The 16012-nt window shown below is 38.4% G+C and overlaps 1 protein-coding gene across 1 annotated transcript in view; it reads right to left on the bottom strand.

Moving 5' to 3' along the window:
• Positions 1-16012, bottom strand: part of ttn.1 (titin, tandem duplicate 1) — a 167363-nt gene that overhangs the window by 121673 nt on the left and 29678 nt on the right. Inside the window, exons 49-76 of the mRNA XM_039014232.1 lie at positions 15687-15965; positions 15295-15573; positions 14909-15187; positions 14127-14405; positions 13752-14033; positions 13367-13645; positions 12985-13263; positions 12611-12889; positions 12217-12504; positions 11824-12102; positions 11278-11559; positions 10558-10836; positions 10161-10442; positions 9780-10058; positions 9384-9671; positions 8977-9255; positions 8589-8870; positions 8224-8502; positions 7825-8118; positions 7456-7647; positions 6741-7031; positions 6088-6204; positions 5688-5973; positions 5395-5578; positions 5057-5131; positions 4724-4948; positions 4566-4580; positions 2208-2276 (exon numbers count right to left, since the gene is read on the bottom strand). Coding sequence (XP_038870160.1) covers positions 2208-2276; positions 4566-4580; positions 4724-4948; positions 5057-5131; positions 5395-5578; positions 5688-5973; positions 6088-6204; positions 6741-7031; positions 7456-7647; positions 7825-8118; positions 8224-8502; positions 8589-8870; positions 8977-9255; positions 9384-9671; positions 9780-10058; positions 10161-10442; positions 10558-10836; positions 11278-11559; positions 11824-12102; positions 12217-12504; positions 12611-12889; positions 12985-13263; positions 13367-13645; positions 13752-14033; positions 14127-14405; positions 14909-15187; positions 15295-15573; positions 15687-15965 — 6800 coding nt within the window. The remainder of the gene's footprint in view (positions 1-2207; positions 2277-4565; positions 4581-4723; positions 4949-5056; positions 5132-5394; positions 5579-5687; positions 5974-6087; positions 6205-6740; positions 7032-7455; positions 7648-7824; positions 8119-8223; positions 8503-8588; positions 8871-8976; positions 9256-9383; positions 9672-9779; positions 10059-10160; positions 10443-10557; positions 10837-11277; positions 11560-11823; positions 12103-12216; positions 12505-12610; positions 12890-12984; positions 13264-13366; positions 13646-13751; positions 14034-14126; positions 14406-14908; positions 15188-15294; positions 15574-15686; positions 15966-16012) is intronic.

Raw genomic sequence — 16012 nt, 5'->3', positions numbered from 1 at the left:
TCTGGCACTTTTTAAGAACATCATGATTAAATGGATGATTCACCCAAATCACAAATTGCCAGCACATATTCGATGGACCTATTGAGTCAGCAATCCAATATTTGGGTTTGTTTAAGCTGTGGCTAAGGAAACCAAACAAATCTTGTGATTGCTGACTACAGATTCAAATATTGCTTGCTAATTATCCATACGATAATTTAAGAATTGTAATTTGGGAGAATTTGTAACAATTAAAAAACACTGCTAAAGAGGTTAGCATAAATAAGAATGAAGAGATAGCTTCGTCACAACACTTAGAAGACATGTACATACAACACAGCTTAAGATGTAAAGTATATTGCAACGAGTTAACATTTTTGCTAAACTATAAGCTTTACCTTTTTTTGAAATTTCCTCTTGTGGAGGTGACTCTGGCTTTCTAATGGGCTCAGCTTTGGGGTATTCCTCAGGAACTTTAAAGAACATTTGTTTTGTTTTAATGCTCAATAAATAATTCAGAGTGAAGCAAACAAAACAAACAAATGCATACATATCTCATTACAAACATCAATAAACACAGGTAGACATAAAGACATTGTGTTTGACTTGGACAAAATAATGCATACATGTCATACAAGGACAAGAGTAGGAAAGAGCATTAAAGACAATATATAACTGTACCTTTGGGGTGAGGAGCTTCTGGTGTCTTTGTGGGAGTGGGTTTTGGCTTTGGTTGAGCTTCAACCCTAGCTGCAGGTGCCATTTTTGTCTCAGGGGCCACTTTGGGCTCAGTAGCCATATGAGGTATGGGTTTAGGCACATCTTTCAGGTAATACAGAAACACTACCATTAGCAAATGTAAAGAATATACTTATAAAAGATTTAAGACTAAGAGAAAGCAAGAATACACACATGACAGTAAACAGTTCAATAAGAAATTATCCAATGCGCTCAAGTGAATTACTTCACAGGCATTGATGAGACTAACAGTGAGTATGTTTCACCAACTGTCAAACCACAAACAATGACAAGCCACAGACACATTCAAAAATATGGAATAAAATCACATAGAAAAGACACATTGAACATGCACAGAAAATGAGACGAATCAAAAACAGTTTATATAAAGCATTGGCTGACATAAAAAAAAGGTGTAATACCTTTGCTGGGTTCTGGTCGTGAAATAGGCCGCTTTGGTTCAACATATTCTTCTAAGATAAATGAAAAAGTTACTAGACTTATCTGATAAAAGTAAACACATTTAAGATGCTAAGAATCAAACCAGCGTGCTATTCGCATTAAGAGATCAACAGACAAAGACACAAAGGACAGACAGAGAAAAGAGCGAGAGACAGAAACACACAACATTACTGTACCTGTAGGAGTGGGATAGGGCTTTTCATGTTCAACCAGTGGAGTGATCTTTTCTTCATGAGGCCTCCTTGCTTCAGGTACTTAAAAACATTGTGGTTCTGTTTAAATGTCTCTCTCTGCACATACAGTACGCTGTACATTGTAGATCCTACATCCTACATAACTGATGACATCAAACAGATTTGACATAAACCAAACATGTTTTACACAAATGAACAATCATTAAGAATGGTTGACAAACAACATAGAATTAAAGAGAAAGGAAAGAATGACCTTAGAAGCACAGGGTCATGTGAATACCTTTGGTCGGAGCTGGAGCTGATGGCCTTTCCTCAGGTTTCTTGTAAGCTTCAGGAACTTCAAAGATAATTCCTTCATTAGAATACTAACTACAGCACAAATACTACTGCCATATGCGCCAGTAGACACAAAGGGGATAAGTTAGTAAGTAGGCTAATACTATCGCAAAAACACTACTGCCTTACATGCCAATAGACAAAAACACAGTCAGTAACTTAGTAAGTAGGCTAATACTACTGCAAAGCTTTGTCTGCAGTAATTTGGTGTTGCATTAATACTGTGTTAATGAAAGCACTTTACATTTAAATGGATATTTATACAAATAGATATTGCCGCACATTGGCAAACTCACAGACAACAGCAGGTATGTACAGTAGTTGGACAGACAAAAGAGTTTGGTTGGACGAACACATATAGGAGTGTTTTTCCTTGACAACATGTAGACCCAATGGCCATTTTTCAAGAGAAGTTACAAAGAAACATTGATTTTGGCATGTTTACAAGTTTAATTCACAGCCATAAGCATACTGTCATAAGCTGTCTCGTGTCAATACCTTTAGGTACTCCTTCTCTTGTTCCCACTTGAGTTTTGGAAACACTTTCATCAACGGGTATCCTTTCTCCTGATGAAAAACAAGGAACAAACTTAGCTAAGGGCATTTAAAGAAGTTAAAATTAACAAATGTAGGACTGACATAACATATCTTTAAAAAACGAATCATCAAATAGGATAGAAGAAACAACAATGCCATACAACATTTAAGGTAAATCAATAGATTTAATGGTGATATTAGGGATTAATCAATGATCCTGTATTTACAGTACAACAACTGAAGAAACACAAAAAAGAGGGATAAAATAAAAGTGTTAGTACAAGAAAACTAGGGGACATTTACATGACATACATAAAGTACACACACACACACACACACACACACACACACACACACACACACACACACACACACACACACACACACACACACACACACAACCTTTGAACCTATTACAGTTGACAAACAGAGAGATTTCTTGCCATATGCAGATATTTAGTAATTATTGTTATTTTATCGACTGATACATGTTATCTCCAGAATACTGTTATTATACCTGTGTATGAAGAGAATTGAAGTTCTATCTTTTCTTCTTGCATTTCCCAACTTTCTTGCATTTCTTGCTCAAATTCTAGTTAGTATATCAAATGATAATAATCAATGGAAATAATACATTGTTGGAATGAGAGAATAAACACATCATCTTACTAGTGACACTAGAAACAATTAAACTACAATGAATAAACAAAAACAATGAAATTAAGAAGGAATGATAAGGAAGTGATGATGGATTGTTAGATTTTTTTGTGATGAGTTTAAGTGCCCAAACAACAGGCCCAACTAAAGGATGATAAGTATTTAATATTAGGGATGAGGTATTGATGAGGGATGAGGTCTTGATAAGGGATGAGGTATTTATTAGGGATGAAGGATTTAAGTATGTATTAGAAGTCGCATGTGGGATTAAGATAAATCACAAGGTATTGTACCTCTCATTTCTGTCCTCTCCTCATAATAGTATTCAGCTGTTTCTTCTTTGGGTTAAAAACGGAAGAAATTCTTAATTGTACCATAAAAGATTCCAGTTTAGCTTATGTAAATGTTCAACTTAACAATTAACATGTGCCAATCTTACCTTTGTATGCTTGTATTGATGAATCTGGGACATCTAAGGGTGTTGTAATACATAAGTATACATATAATCTGACAATATACACATGGTTAATGTTTACAGAATATTAGATTGGGGTGGTTATTTGCTATGGCAGTAAAACGTCACATATCCAACAAAGCCTGTCCAATAATATACCTTACATTTCATGTTGATTTTCATGTCATAAAGACCCTTAGTATAAAGGGTTTCAGAAAATTACTAAATATTTTGTCACAGTGATTGTCCAACCTATAAACTCTGTTCAAACAAGGTTGACGTGTGGTTTTACTGTACTTTAAAAGGTCTTTGGGAATTTTTTTATATTTGGTCCTACATTTGTTAATTTGGCATTTGGTTAATTTGAAAATAATACTCACCAAAAGGAACCCTTCCTAATTCAATTTCTGTGAAAGGAGGAAGTAAAGGTATTATAACACGAGAATAATAATTGATGTATATAAATGCCTATAGGCATATCTAGCTAGTAAATGTACAGACCTTTGCCTGAAAGGTAAAGTTCAGCTGTGCTTTTAGCTTCACCGTTGGGTTCCAACCGCGCAATCACCGAGTAAACGCCTACAGGATTAGTAATGAAGATTGCTGAGTTTCTCATTATTAGATTTTTATTTGTACGACTATAAAGTACATTTGCTTGACTCAAATCTACACACCTTCATCATCAGAGGTTACATTGCGGATGGTCATAAAGTGTCGTCGGCCTTCACTTCTGAAGTTATACTTTGGGCTCTCTTTAAGTTCCCAAGTGTCTTTGTACCATGTAACGATAGCATTGTCGAAGGACAACTCGCATTCGAAGGTAGCAGATTGGTTCTCATTCACTTCAATGCTCCGGATGCGTTTGGTGAAGTGAATTATGCCAGCTAAAAGCAGATCATGGGAATCACTCTTAGCGTTGGCAGTTTGGTTTTGTTTAAAACTATGAGTAACATTTTTTATCTTAAATGTTACATCCTTTCTTTAAATAATTTATTACAAATATAATTGTGATTCTTAAGTGGGATCTTAAATATCGAAGTGAATCTATGTTAAATGCAGTAAAACATAAAGAAGTCAAACATAAAGAACAAGAACAAGAAAAATCTAACAAACAAAGATGTAACAAATACATGTACAATACGAGCAGCAAAGAGGTTAGTAAGTGATATCCTGGAGGCAAACTATTTGTTCAAACTATGGTCCCTTACCTTGTTGATCTCCATCTGTAAATTAGTATGGGAATAAGAAATAGATCAATTCCCAGTATAAACAATTCCGTACATCTCTTTCATGAGGACTCAAAAAACATAAATGAGTACCTACCCCCAACGGTCAATTTGGCGCTGGAGATATGTGGGCCACATACAACACGGTAGTTTCCCTGGTCTTTGGTTTGACACTGCTTGATCTTCAAGATGTGACGGTCACCAACAATGCTGATTTCATATTTGTCATCGTTGTCAAGCTTCTGAGTTCCCTTGTACCAGGACAGGGTGATCTCAGGGTAGTTGATCTTGATGTCACACTCAAAGGTTGCTGTCCTTAATGGAGTGGTATCTTGGTCTTCAATGTCGCTCACCAGAGTGACAGGCTGTAGATAAAAAGTATTATTATCAGTGGATATTCTGTCTAACCTAACACATTTTAGTGGACGTATTCAGATAGTTCCAACACTTATTATATTAGGAACATTTAGTACCTCAGCCTGCATTCTTGATTGCAACTCAGCCATAAACTTGGCCGTATCCTTAGATCCTCCTCCATGCTCAGTTTCCTGGATCAGAAAAATGTATAGTTATAATAATATATCATATTCACAATAAATAGTTATTTTCCAGCAGGGCTCAACATTATGATAAATCCATAAAAGCAGAGTAGTTTTTGCTGCCCCAAGAACAGCTTGTGAAAAAGCTGTGGTGGGCAGCAAGCTATCCTGGATGACTTACTTCCCTGTAGGGTGAAACCTTTCCTGGGCCAGTGCCAATGTCGAGCAATGCTTAGTCCTAGATAGGCCATTTCAATTATTTATTATCTTACCGGTTTTCCACTTTCCGCTTCTTTCTCTCTCTTCAGCTGCTCAATGGCCTGAAGAAGACAACGGAAGTCAGTGATTCCGTATTCTCTAACAACTTTTTCATAGTCTTTGGGGTCCACACCCCTAAGAATCTCCACGAGGTCAATCTCTCCCTCCTTCTTTGGACTTTTCTGTTTGGATGGTGTCCTGTGTGTGAAGAGAGGGATATATATAGTAGTTAAAATAATTTCAAGTGTCTCTCATTAGATGTTAAAGTTATTGGTGGCATTACATATTTCTTTACAACTACACATACTTCTTCAGTTTTGCTCTGAAGTCTCCATCTCCTCCCCCGGTGTCTTTCCTTTCGTCAACATTCAGGTCAGTGCTGCATTCTATTTCTCCTGCTTTGTTAGTTGCGACACATCTGTACTGTCCGGAGTCAGATTTAGTTATTTCTGTGATCTCCAACTTGGCATCTGGGCCTTTCTGCTCAATAGTGATGCGTCCACCATGAGTGATCTGCCTCCACTTGCCCTTCATCCATTTCACGTTAGGAATAGGATCACCTCCAACTTTGGCAATGAAAGTTGCAGTGCCCTCTGTGAGTCAGAAACAACATAAAGTTGGCATCATGCACAAGCACAGTAAAGTATTTTCTAAGGATGTTGAGGTAAATGTTTAGATGTAATTGAGAAAAAGTTAATCATACTTACTCTCTGTTACATTTACACTCTGGGGCTCATCTACAAAGAACAAGTTGTCGAATCTCTTTATTGGAGTCTTTGCTGGAGCTGGGGCTGCAGCAGCGACCTCAGGTTTGACTTCTTTTCCTGAAATCAAACAGCATTTCAGTCAAACAGCTGCCCAGAGGGAAAATCACAATGACATGTCAAATTGCAGCAACAGTATACAAAATTGGAATGTCAAGTAAATACTTTTTCAAAATATGACCTTGTTACCTCTAATTGTCACTCTGGACCTTGCAAATTCACTTCCAACATCGTTGGTAGCCTTGCAGAGATAGTCCCCTGCATCTGTTTTCGATGTGCGGAGGACCTCCAAAGAGGCAGTGCCATCAGAAAAAACAACTCTGCAGTTTGTGGAGGATTTTATCTCCTTCCTGTCCTTCAACCAATTAATCTTCAGAGGAGGGGCTCCATGGACATGGCAGCTAAGCTTCAGGTTCTCACCCTCATTTACAGTCACAGGATTGAGAGGGATGTCGAATACAGGGCCCTTCTTGTGTTCTGGTGATGTTTAGTGAACAACAAAGATTTTTTTCATAGAAGCATGCACAAAAATGTTGACTAGTGATGCAACAGAATGCATACAAATATAATATGACAATACACACAAAGATACGTACCTGAAATGTTAAGTGACACTTGGTAGGAGGCACTGCCAGCTTCATTGGTGGCTGTGCAGGTATAAGCACCACTGTCTGAGAGTTGGGAGCTCTTGATATACAGCATGGCCACGTTGCTCTTGAATTCCATTTCGTACTTATCAGAGGCGTGAATTTCACTGTGATTCTTGGACCAAACGATGTCAATGGGTTGAGATCCAGATAAACGACCCTCAATCTTCACCAAATGACCCTCTGTATCTTCCATTGTCTCTGCAGGCTTCTTGGTGAAGTTGGGGGAGATTTTGCGCTCTAGTGACAAAATAAATTATACATCAATAGGTTGAATTATGAAAATTCAAATTCATGTCCTTGAATCAAAATATAAGGCGCACTATAACAAGATGTAGATAAACAATATTATTTGCAAGCATTTAGGAATATTTTTTCTGGAACCGTACTGAAATAACAGGAAATACAAAAATATTGCAAGGTAATGGTAACCATATATACAACAAATTACAAAAATGTGTAATGGTAACCATACAGCCAACTAGTGTTTAATGTACCTTACACAACTAGTGATCAAATACTGTACCTGAAACATGTATAAGAAATACATGTAAGAAGATTTTTAAAAGATTTTTACCTATTTTTACTTGACAATGACAGATATCAGTTCCGGCTCCATTGGTAACTTCGCAAGAGTATTTCCCAGCTGCCTCAAAACTGTCACTGTTAAGGACGTCCAACATAGAGTAGGTGTCTGTGGTTGTCACAGTATACTGATAAGAGGCATAGAGTTGTTTCCCATCCTTCAGCCAGGTGACAAATATGCTGGGCGTTCCAGAGTATGTGCATTCGAGTTTCAAATGTTTGCCCTTGACAACTGAAATGTCTGCCAGCTTCTTGATGAAGTGTACTGGTTCTGAGAGGAGCAATAGTGAAATTAAGTTACATCACTGTTATTAGTATGGTTTGTGCATGAAGAAAATACTATTTCAACACAAACACAGTGGTAGTACTTGCTGTAGCTTATCGAAGCCATACTTTTAACGATGAAAGACTTTAGCAAAAACAGGAAATCTGTAAAAAATCAACCAACCTTGAATTTGAAGCTCGAGCTTAGCTTTACAAGATGCAGTTCCAACACTATTTGTAGCTATACAAGTGTATTCCCCAGAGTGTTTCATTTCACCTCGTGCAATTTTTAGGGCAGCAGTGTTATCATCATAAGACATTAAGTATTCTCCATCATTTTTTAAAGATCCATTGTCTTTTAGCCAGGAGACTTCTAAAGGAGAGGATCCTACAACACGACACTCAAATATGACTGGCTGTCCTACAGCCTGTTCAAGACTAGTAAGTTTCTTGGGGAAGGAAGGTGGTGTTTTGACATCTAGAATGGAGCAATTAAACAGAAGGCATGTTTACATTTGTTACCATGCATAACATTTGTGACGGTAAAAATGAAGCAAACAAAGAAAACTAAGACGAGCATCACCTTTCACTGATAAGTGGCAGCTGTTGGAGGCAGATCCAATTCTGTTCTCAGCTTTGCATGTGTATTCACCAGTATCAACCTTTGACGGTTTGCTTAGTATCAAAGTCGCAATGCCATTTGAAAATGTCATTTGACAAGTATTGGTAGCACGAAGCTTTCCGTCAGCTTTGAACCAGGACACACTAATATCAGGGGTTCCTCCAATGCGGCATTTCAAGCAAACTGGATCACCAGAAGTGACTTCCATTGGTTCCAATTCCTCAACAAAGAATGGTCGTTCTAAAGTGACAGATAAAAATGGTTAAATAAAAAAATGATCAAATGGATATGATTGAATGCATATGATTGAATTGAGATGCTTTTACCTAATAAGGTCACTTGAGCATGGCAGATATCAGTTCCGACTCCATTGGTAACTTCGCAAGAGTATTTCCCACTTGCCGTCATGCTATCGCTATTGAGTACTTCCAAGATGCAGGAAGTCTCTGTGGTCAACACGTTATACTGATAAGAGGCATAGAGCTGTTTCCCATCTTTCAACCAAGTCACAAATATTTTGGGAGTTCCATTGTATGTGCATTCAAGTTTCAAAGGTTTCCCCTTTTCAGAAGACATGTCCTTCAGCTTCTTCACAAACTGTACTGGTTCTGGGAGGAGCAATAGTCAAATCAGTAACATCGCTGTAGTTTCGGTATGTTAGAATATGCATGAAAAAAAAAAGTAATTTCAGAATTCATTACCATGTTAACTAACCTTTCATGAACAGATTAACTGGGCAACTTTCCTTCCCAGCATCATTAATAATCTGGCATGTATACTCTCCAGCATCTGATTTGGCCACTTTGTATAGCTCCAAAGTAGCTGCATTGCCCTGGAGAGAAATTTCACAGCCCTTTCCAGACACAATTTCCCTGGTGCCCCTGAACCATTTCATTTTCAGTGGGGCACTTCCGTGGACTGTTGCTGAAAATGTTACATTTGCACCAGGCAGAGCTTCCTTTGCCTGAGGTTTTTCCACAAAGGTTGGAGGTTCTTAATAAGAAAAAATAGATGTTGTATAGCGTAAGTATTCTCTTTTGGAAACACATCACCTCTCATGTTGGATTTATTTTTCTCCATAGGATAAAAATCCATGCTGACAAGTGTACATATTTACTGACCTTGTACAATCATAGAAGCACTTGTTTCACTGGCTCCTGCTGTGTTAACGGCTTTGCATGTGTATTTTCCAGAGTCTGACAACTTAAGAGTTGGCAGTTTAACTTTGCAGGTGTTGTCACTGCAAATAATCTCGTGATTTGGTCCACTATTGATCTCCTGACCAATGTGGTGCCAAGAGATAGTGAAAGGTGGAGAACCTGCAACTTTGCATTCCATTTCACCAGGTTTACCAACAATAGTATGGGTGTCTTTCAGTTTCCTGATGAATGTGGGTGGAATCTTCTTATCTGTTTAAAAAATAATAAGTAATGACGGATTGTAAATGTAATAAAATGGCAATGGATTGTAAATATCAAATTGAATTAATCGGAAGGTATGATACTAGTGGTACCAACCTAGGACAGTGACGGTTGTTTTGCAGGAAACACTGCCAACCTCATTTTTGACCTCAAATTTGTATTCTCCTGTATCAACTCTCTCTGTCGACATGACTTTCAGGCTGGAGATATTCTTTGAGAAGGTTATCTTATGCTTGGTGCCAGAGGAGAGCTCAACACCATCCTTGAACCACTTAGATTTCAATTCTGGTGTTCCGGCTACAGTGACTTCAAGAGTTGCTGAATCACCCGCCTTGACATTGAATGACTCTGGGCTATCCACAATGGTAGCCGGTTCTGAAAATTAAGTAGGACCACAATTCATATTTAGAAAGCAGAAACTTACCAAATGTATATCAATGTAATCTTCATTAAGTGGGGACATGGAGTCCTACGAACCTAAGACAGTGAGGTTGGAAACACATTCCACAACTCCAGAATCATTTTTGAGTTGGCAGGTATATTTGCCACCTGTGGTTTGGTCAGCCTTAAAGACCTTCAGGGTGACCACGCTGTTCTCAAATGTGATTTTCCGGTTGTCTCCATCCCTAAGAACATGATCCTTATCTTGCACCCAAGAAACAGTTATAGGCTGAGAGCCTTTGACGGTGGCCATCAGAGTGACTTCTTCACCCAATTTGACAGACTGGTTTACCAGTTTCTTCACGAAAACAGGTGCTTCTGAATAGTGAGAAAGGATTGATTGTGGTGAGGAGAAGCAATCATACAGGTAATGTTGTATGTTTGAATATAACTAAGATATGTTGAATATCCATTGAAGATATAGTTTACTGACCTCTGAGCGTAACTGTTGTATGGCATGTTTCATATCCTACTTTGTTTGTGACCCTGCACTCATATTCACCAACATCTGAGGGGTCCACTGCAAGAATATGGAGAGTGGCAGAGCTACTCTCATTCACCATCTTATATTTCCTGCTTTCCTTAAGTGGCTTTTTGTCTTTGTACCAGATTATCTCAAAGGGTTCTGTGCCATACAGTTCACAGTATAGCATAGCATCTTTTCCTTTGATCCCCTCTACAGGTTTCGGTACTTTCATGAAACTTGGTGGATCTAGAAACAACACAATTGGCCGATCAGTTTCATTAAAGTTAAATATTCCAGGGCAAGCAGGTTGCAAGATTCCAGGGCAAACAAGTTTGCATCTACCCAAGCAAGTGGACATTGGCAATCATAAGAGAAAAGAGGGCTTCAAAGGATCATGCTTTTTAGTCCATGCTAGCTGTGCAATGGTGTAATCCAAGTAGTGACCATTAAACACAATCAATGGAATTTAAAAAGGGTGGAAAAGTCAAGGAATAATTATACATTGAGGTTCATGCTGCAACTATTTTAAAGGAAAACCTGACATCATAACACAGACTGAATAAACTGCAAAAGGCAATGTCAAAAATAAGTCACTGTCAGTGAAAGGGAGGAGGAATCATACGTTCAGGGTCATGCTATAGAGAAGGAATGAACTGCAAAAGGCAATGTCCCTTTTCAGTGGCTGACCTTGCACTGTGATGATGGTGCTGCAGTTTACAGCCCCAGCATCATTCTGTGCCTCACAGGTGTATACTCCATCATCAGCATATCTTGTGGAGCGCAGCTCAAGGACTGCCATTGAGTCAACAAATGAAGTTCTACAGTTGTCACCATCTGTTATCTTATTGTCATTTTTGTACCACTGCATTCGCAGAGAGGGCACACTTGTAACTTTGCATTCAAGATGGAGTGGCTCGCCTTGCTTCACGAACTTTGTATGTGGCAATTTCAGTACGAATTCAGGAGGTTCTGCAAAGCCCAAGAATATGAAGTTAGAATTTGGAGAACTTCAAGGATTGAAAAATTATCAGCAACAAAGAATGGGATGATGATGGGAGGAAGCCAATGGTTCGCTAGATGGGAGAATACATTTGTTATATTACATAGAAAGACAACCCTGAATTTTTTTTTGTTACGCATGGGTTATAGGCAGAGTGGTGAAGGAGTGATGAAAATGAAAAAAAGAGATGGAATTAAATAAATGAAGGGTGGCAAAAAAGAATATAATCCAACCTTTCACCAATAGATTGGTTGTACACTTCACAGTGCCAGCGTCATTGCTAACTTGGCAAGAGTACGTTCCACTTTGCAAAAATCCAACTGAGTAAATATCTAAGAAGCAAGATAAGCCTCCCAGTCCAACTGAATATGATGGTCCAGTTATCAGTTCAGTGTCATCCTTGAACCATTTGACTGTAAAAGGAGGTGTTCCTTGAAAGACACCCTGGAAGTGTACAGTGGCTTTGGGAATGACAGCCTGGGACTCAGGTTCAGATACGAAGCTTGGTGGCACTAAAAACCATTGGAAGAAAGATTAAATGAGAGACGAGTCCATCAACTGGTGCCTAGAGAAATGTAAGAGTAAGATTTAAGAGTAAAAGTAAAAACTAAAAGTATGAATCTGACCTTTTGCTTTTAATGCACCACTGCAATCACTACTTCCAGCTTTGTTTGTGATTTTACACAAGTACTCCCCTGTATCCTCTTCCTCAAAATTCTTAATTTCCAAAGACACAGTGTTGTCTTTCTGCTCTAACTGATACTTGGTTTTACTTGCAAGGACACTGCCGTCTTTGGTCCATTGCACTGATATTGGCAAAGAACCAGCGACTTTGCATTCCATATAAACTACAGAGCCCAAAACCTCCTGAATCTCCATTAATTTCTTGATGAAAGTAGGCGCAATGACTTGTTCTGTTTCAAAACAACAACAAAAATCCATTAGCAATGGAGAGTAAAATCGACTTTTGTATTCCAAATGTTTTTATAACTGAGAAATTCAAAGTAATTTTGCACTGACCTACGACAATCAATTTAACCTTGCAGCTGCAGGTATCAACAGAGTTTGTAGCCTCAAACAGGTAATCCCCTGCATCTTCCAGTTGTGTAGACTGAATCTTCAAACTACTGAGGTTATTCTCAAAGTTAAGTTTATTTTGCCTGCTGGGTGTGAGTTCTATTCCATCTTTTGTCCACTTTACTTTGATCTCAGGGGTGCCAGAGACCTTGCACTCCAAACTGACTGCATCACCTAGAGTGACATTTATCACCTCTGGTTTTTCTATAATCTTAGGTGGTTCTAAAATACAAACAAGCAGACATGAGGATTAGCTACAAACGTAACAATCAACTTCAAAATGTTAAACTTGAAGTTGAAATCAAGCAAAGACACACCTTGCACCATCAGGGTTGCAAAGCACTTGTCCTGTCCAGCCTCATTTGCAACCTGGCAGGTATATTTCCCGCTGTGACAGGCCTCACAGATAGGAATCCTTAGAGTTGCCACATTATTTTCAAAGATCCTTTCAGTTTTAGGATCTTCCAAGATCCAGTTCTCATCTTTTTTCCATTGTACAGACAGAGATGGCGATCCCATCACAACACACTGAAATGTAGCGACACTCCCCAAAACAGAGGAAGCATTTTCCATCTTCTTTACAAAAGACGGTCGCGCTAATGTGAAGAAAACATTTCATCAGAATAATAAATTGAAAATGCTGACATTTTCAATGTGAAAATTGACTTAGAGAAATAATGATCATCATAAGTGACTAACCTTTCATAGACATTGTGGTGCTACACGAACAGCTTCCCACCTCATTTGAAACTGTGCACTGATAACCACCAACATCTAAAGCATCAAATTCCTGTATTTTCAGGCTCATGACATTACCATATTCATAAATTGCATGCTTCTTATTGGTTTTGATCTGCTTTTTATCTTTGTGCCATGTAACCTCAAACGGACCAGTTCCTGCCACTTGGCATTCAAAGACAGTCATAGAGCCCTTCACGACTTCAACAGGCGTTAACTCTCCAATAAATGTTGGGGGCTCTGAAATAAGGAAGCAGGTTTAAATGAGTGGGGGGATTGTGTCAATAAACATCTGAGTAAAATGTTGAATTACTGGCTCAAAAGACTGGAAGTAGGCTAAACCAACCTTTCACAGCTAGCTCCATGCTGCAGCTCTCACTGCCTGCCTCATTACGGGCCTCACAGAAGTATACTCCACTGTCATTGGTATCAGCACCAATTATCTCTAAGCTCGCCACAGACTTAACAAAGAACATTTTGTATTTGTCACTACGACTTATCTCCTTCCCATCTCTGAACCAGTGCACTTGTATTTCTGGAGTGCCACCAACATGGCACTCAAAGTGTTTATTTTCTCTAAGTTTCACAACTGATAATTTGTCAGGTTTTTCAAGGAAACTGGGAGGTTCTGCAAAAAAGATTAACTACTCGTAAATACATATTAACATCAATAAAAATGTCCAAATATATTGACAAAGGTAAGTTGAAGATCAATGCCAACCTTTGACAAAGAGCGTTGCCTGGCAAACATCAGAGCCGACGTCATTATGTATTTCACAGACATAGTTTCCACAGTCTGACGTTTTGGCAAAGAAGAGCTCCAGTGAAGTAGAGTTGTAATCTTTAATCACAGAGCAATCCGAGCTTGATAAGATCTCCTTCTTGTCTTTAAACCATTTCATGGTCAAGGGTGGCGTGCCAGACGAAAGGACATTAAACTGAACCTTTGATCCAGGCAAAACATCCATTGATTCAGCTTTTTCTAGAATAGATGGCGGTTCTGTTGATGAAAGGTGAAGATGTGCATTGTCAAAGTTGCTGTCACCTTCCAATATACTGGATATACACTGTTTCTAACATCAAAAGACAATCCAAAGCTAACAAACCTTTCACGAGCAAGGCACCAGAACACTGGTCTTTGCCTGCCTTATTACTAGCAATGCAGGTATAGCCGCCACTGTCAGCACTATCAAGACGACTAATTTCCAGAAATGCCGAGTTCTCAAAGAATGTGCATTTGTGTTTCTCATCGCTCTTGATCTCCTTCTCATCTTTGTACCAGAGTACAGATATAGGCAGGGATCCAGACACAAGACACTCCAAGTGGGCAAAAGATCCTTTGATACTCTCCATTTTCTCCAGTCTTCTTGTGAAAGATGGTTTAATCGTTTGATCTACCATAAAAGTAAATAGTATATGGTGAGTAGTTGTACACTGTATGACGGCGGGGTATACATACATTTAAGATTGATTCAAATAAAAATTATCCACTGATCAACAAACCTAGAACAGTGATTGAAGCCTCACAGGTGCTGCTTCCAACATCATTTGAAACCTCAAAGGTGTATTCACCACTATCACTTTTCTCTGTAGTGAGTATCTTCAGTACAGAGCTCTTATCTCTGCTCTGTACTTTGTATCTTTGACCTGATGTCAGCTCTCTTCCATCCTTCAGCCACACGGCTTTGAGGACTTTAGATCCTGAGAACCTGCATTCAAGAGTAGCTGGATCTCCTGTTGTTACACTGATAGACTTGGCTTGCTCAGTAATATTTGCAGGTTCTGTGATAAACAAAATATTAAATGAACAATCCACTATTCAATAATACAACACTGTGATAAAAATAAAATATAAATTGCAATGTAAAAGACCTAAACATCCAACCAACCTTTGACTGTAAGCGTGGCAACACATTTCTGACTTCCAGCCTCATTCTGTGCCTGACAAATATATTTTCCACCATGTTTCATCTGAGTGTTTCTTAAAGTTAACACTGCCGTTCTGGTCTCATAAGATATCTTTATATGTTCGCCTTCTTTAACTTCATGATCCTCCTTTATCCATGATACAGTCATGGGCAGTGATCCCTTTAAAGTGCACTGCATAGAAATCTCTGAGCCAACTAAAGAACTGATGTTCTCTATTTTCTGTACAAACGAGGGTGGTTCTATTGAAGGAAGACCATACATGTCAAGATATAATTCAATAATAACAACAGGTCACAGTCTATCAAATACAGATAGCTACAGTATATTTCTATAATGTTGACTTTAAACCAACCTTTTAATGTAATTTGGTAATCACATGTTGTCTTCCCAACTTCATTTTCTATGTTACATTGGTATTTTCCAGCATCCCCAGATTCACATTTAAGAATCTGAAGAGTGACTACACCATCTTGTATATTTATCTTATGCCTTTTGTCATTTCTGATCTGCTTGGTGTCCTGATAACAAGATATTTCAAATGGAGCTGAGCCTGAAATAACTCCTTCGAATATAACATCAGAGCCTTTCACAACTTCTTTGGACTCAAAAGCTGTCACAAACATGGGAGGTTCTACAACAAAGATAAAATAATGTTATTATTCTACACAGACAATAACA

Source organism: Salvelinus namaycush, chromosome 19 (genome assembly GCF_016432855.1).
Source record: "Salvelinus namaycush isolate Seneca chromosome 19, SaNama_1.0, whole genome shotgun sequence".
NCBI lineage: Eukaryota > Metazoa > Chordata > Actinopteri > Salmoniformes > Salmonidae > Salvelinus > Salvelinus namaycush.
The sequence above is the reverse complement of the archived record's forward strand: the minus strand, read 5'-3'. Positions and strand labels throughout refer to the sequence as shown.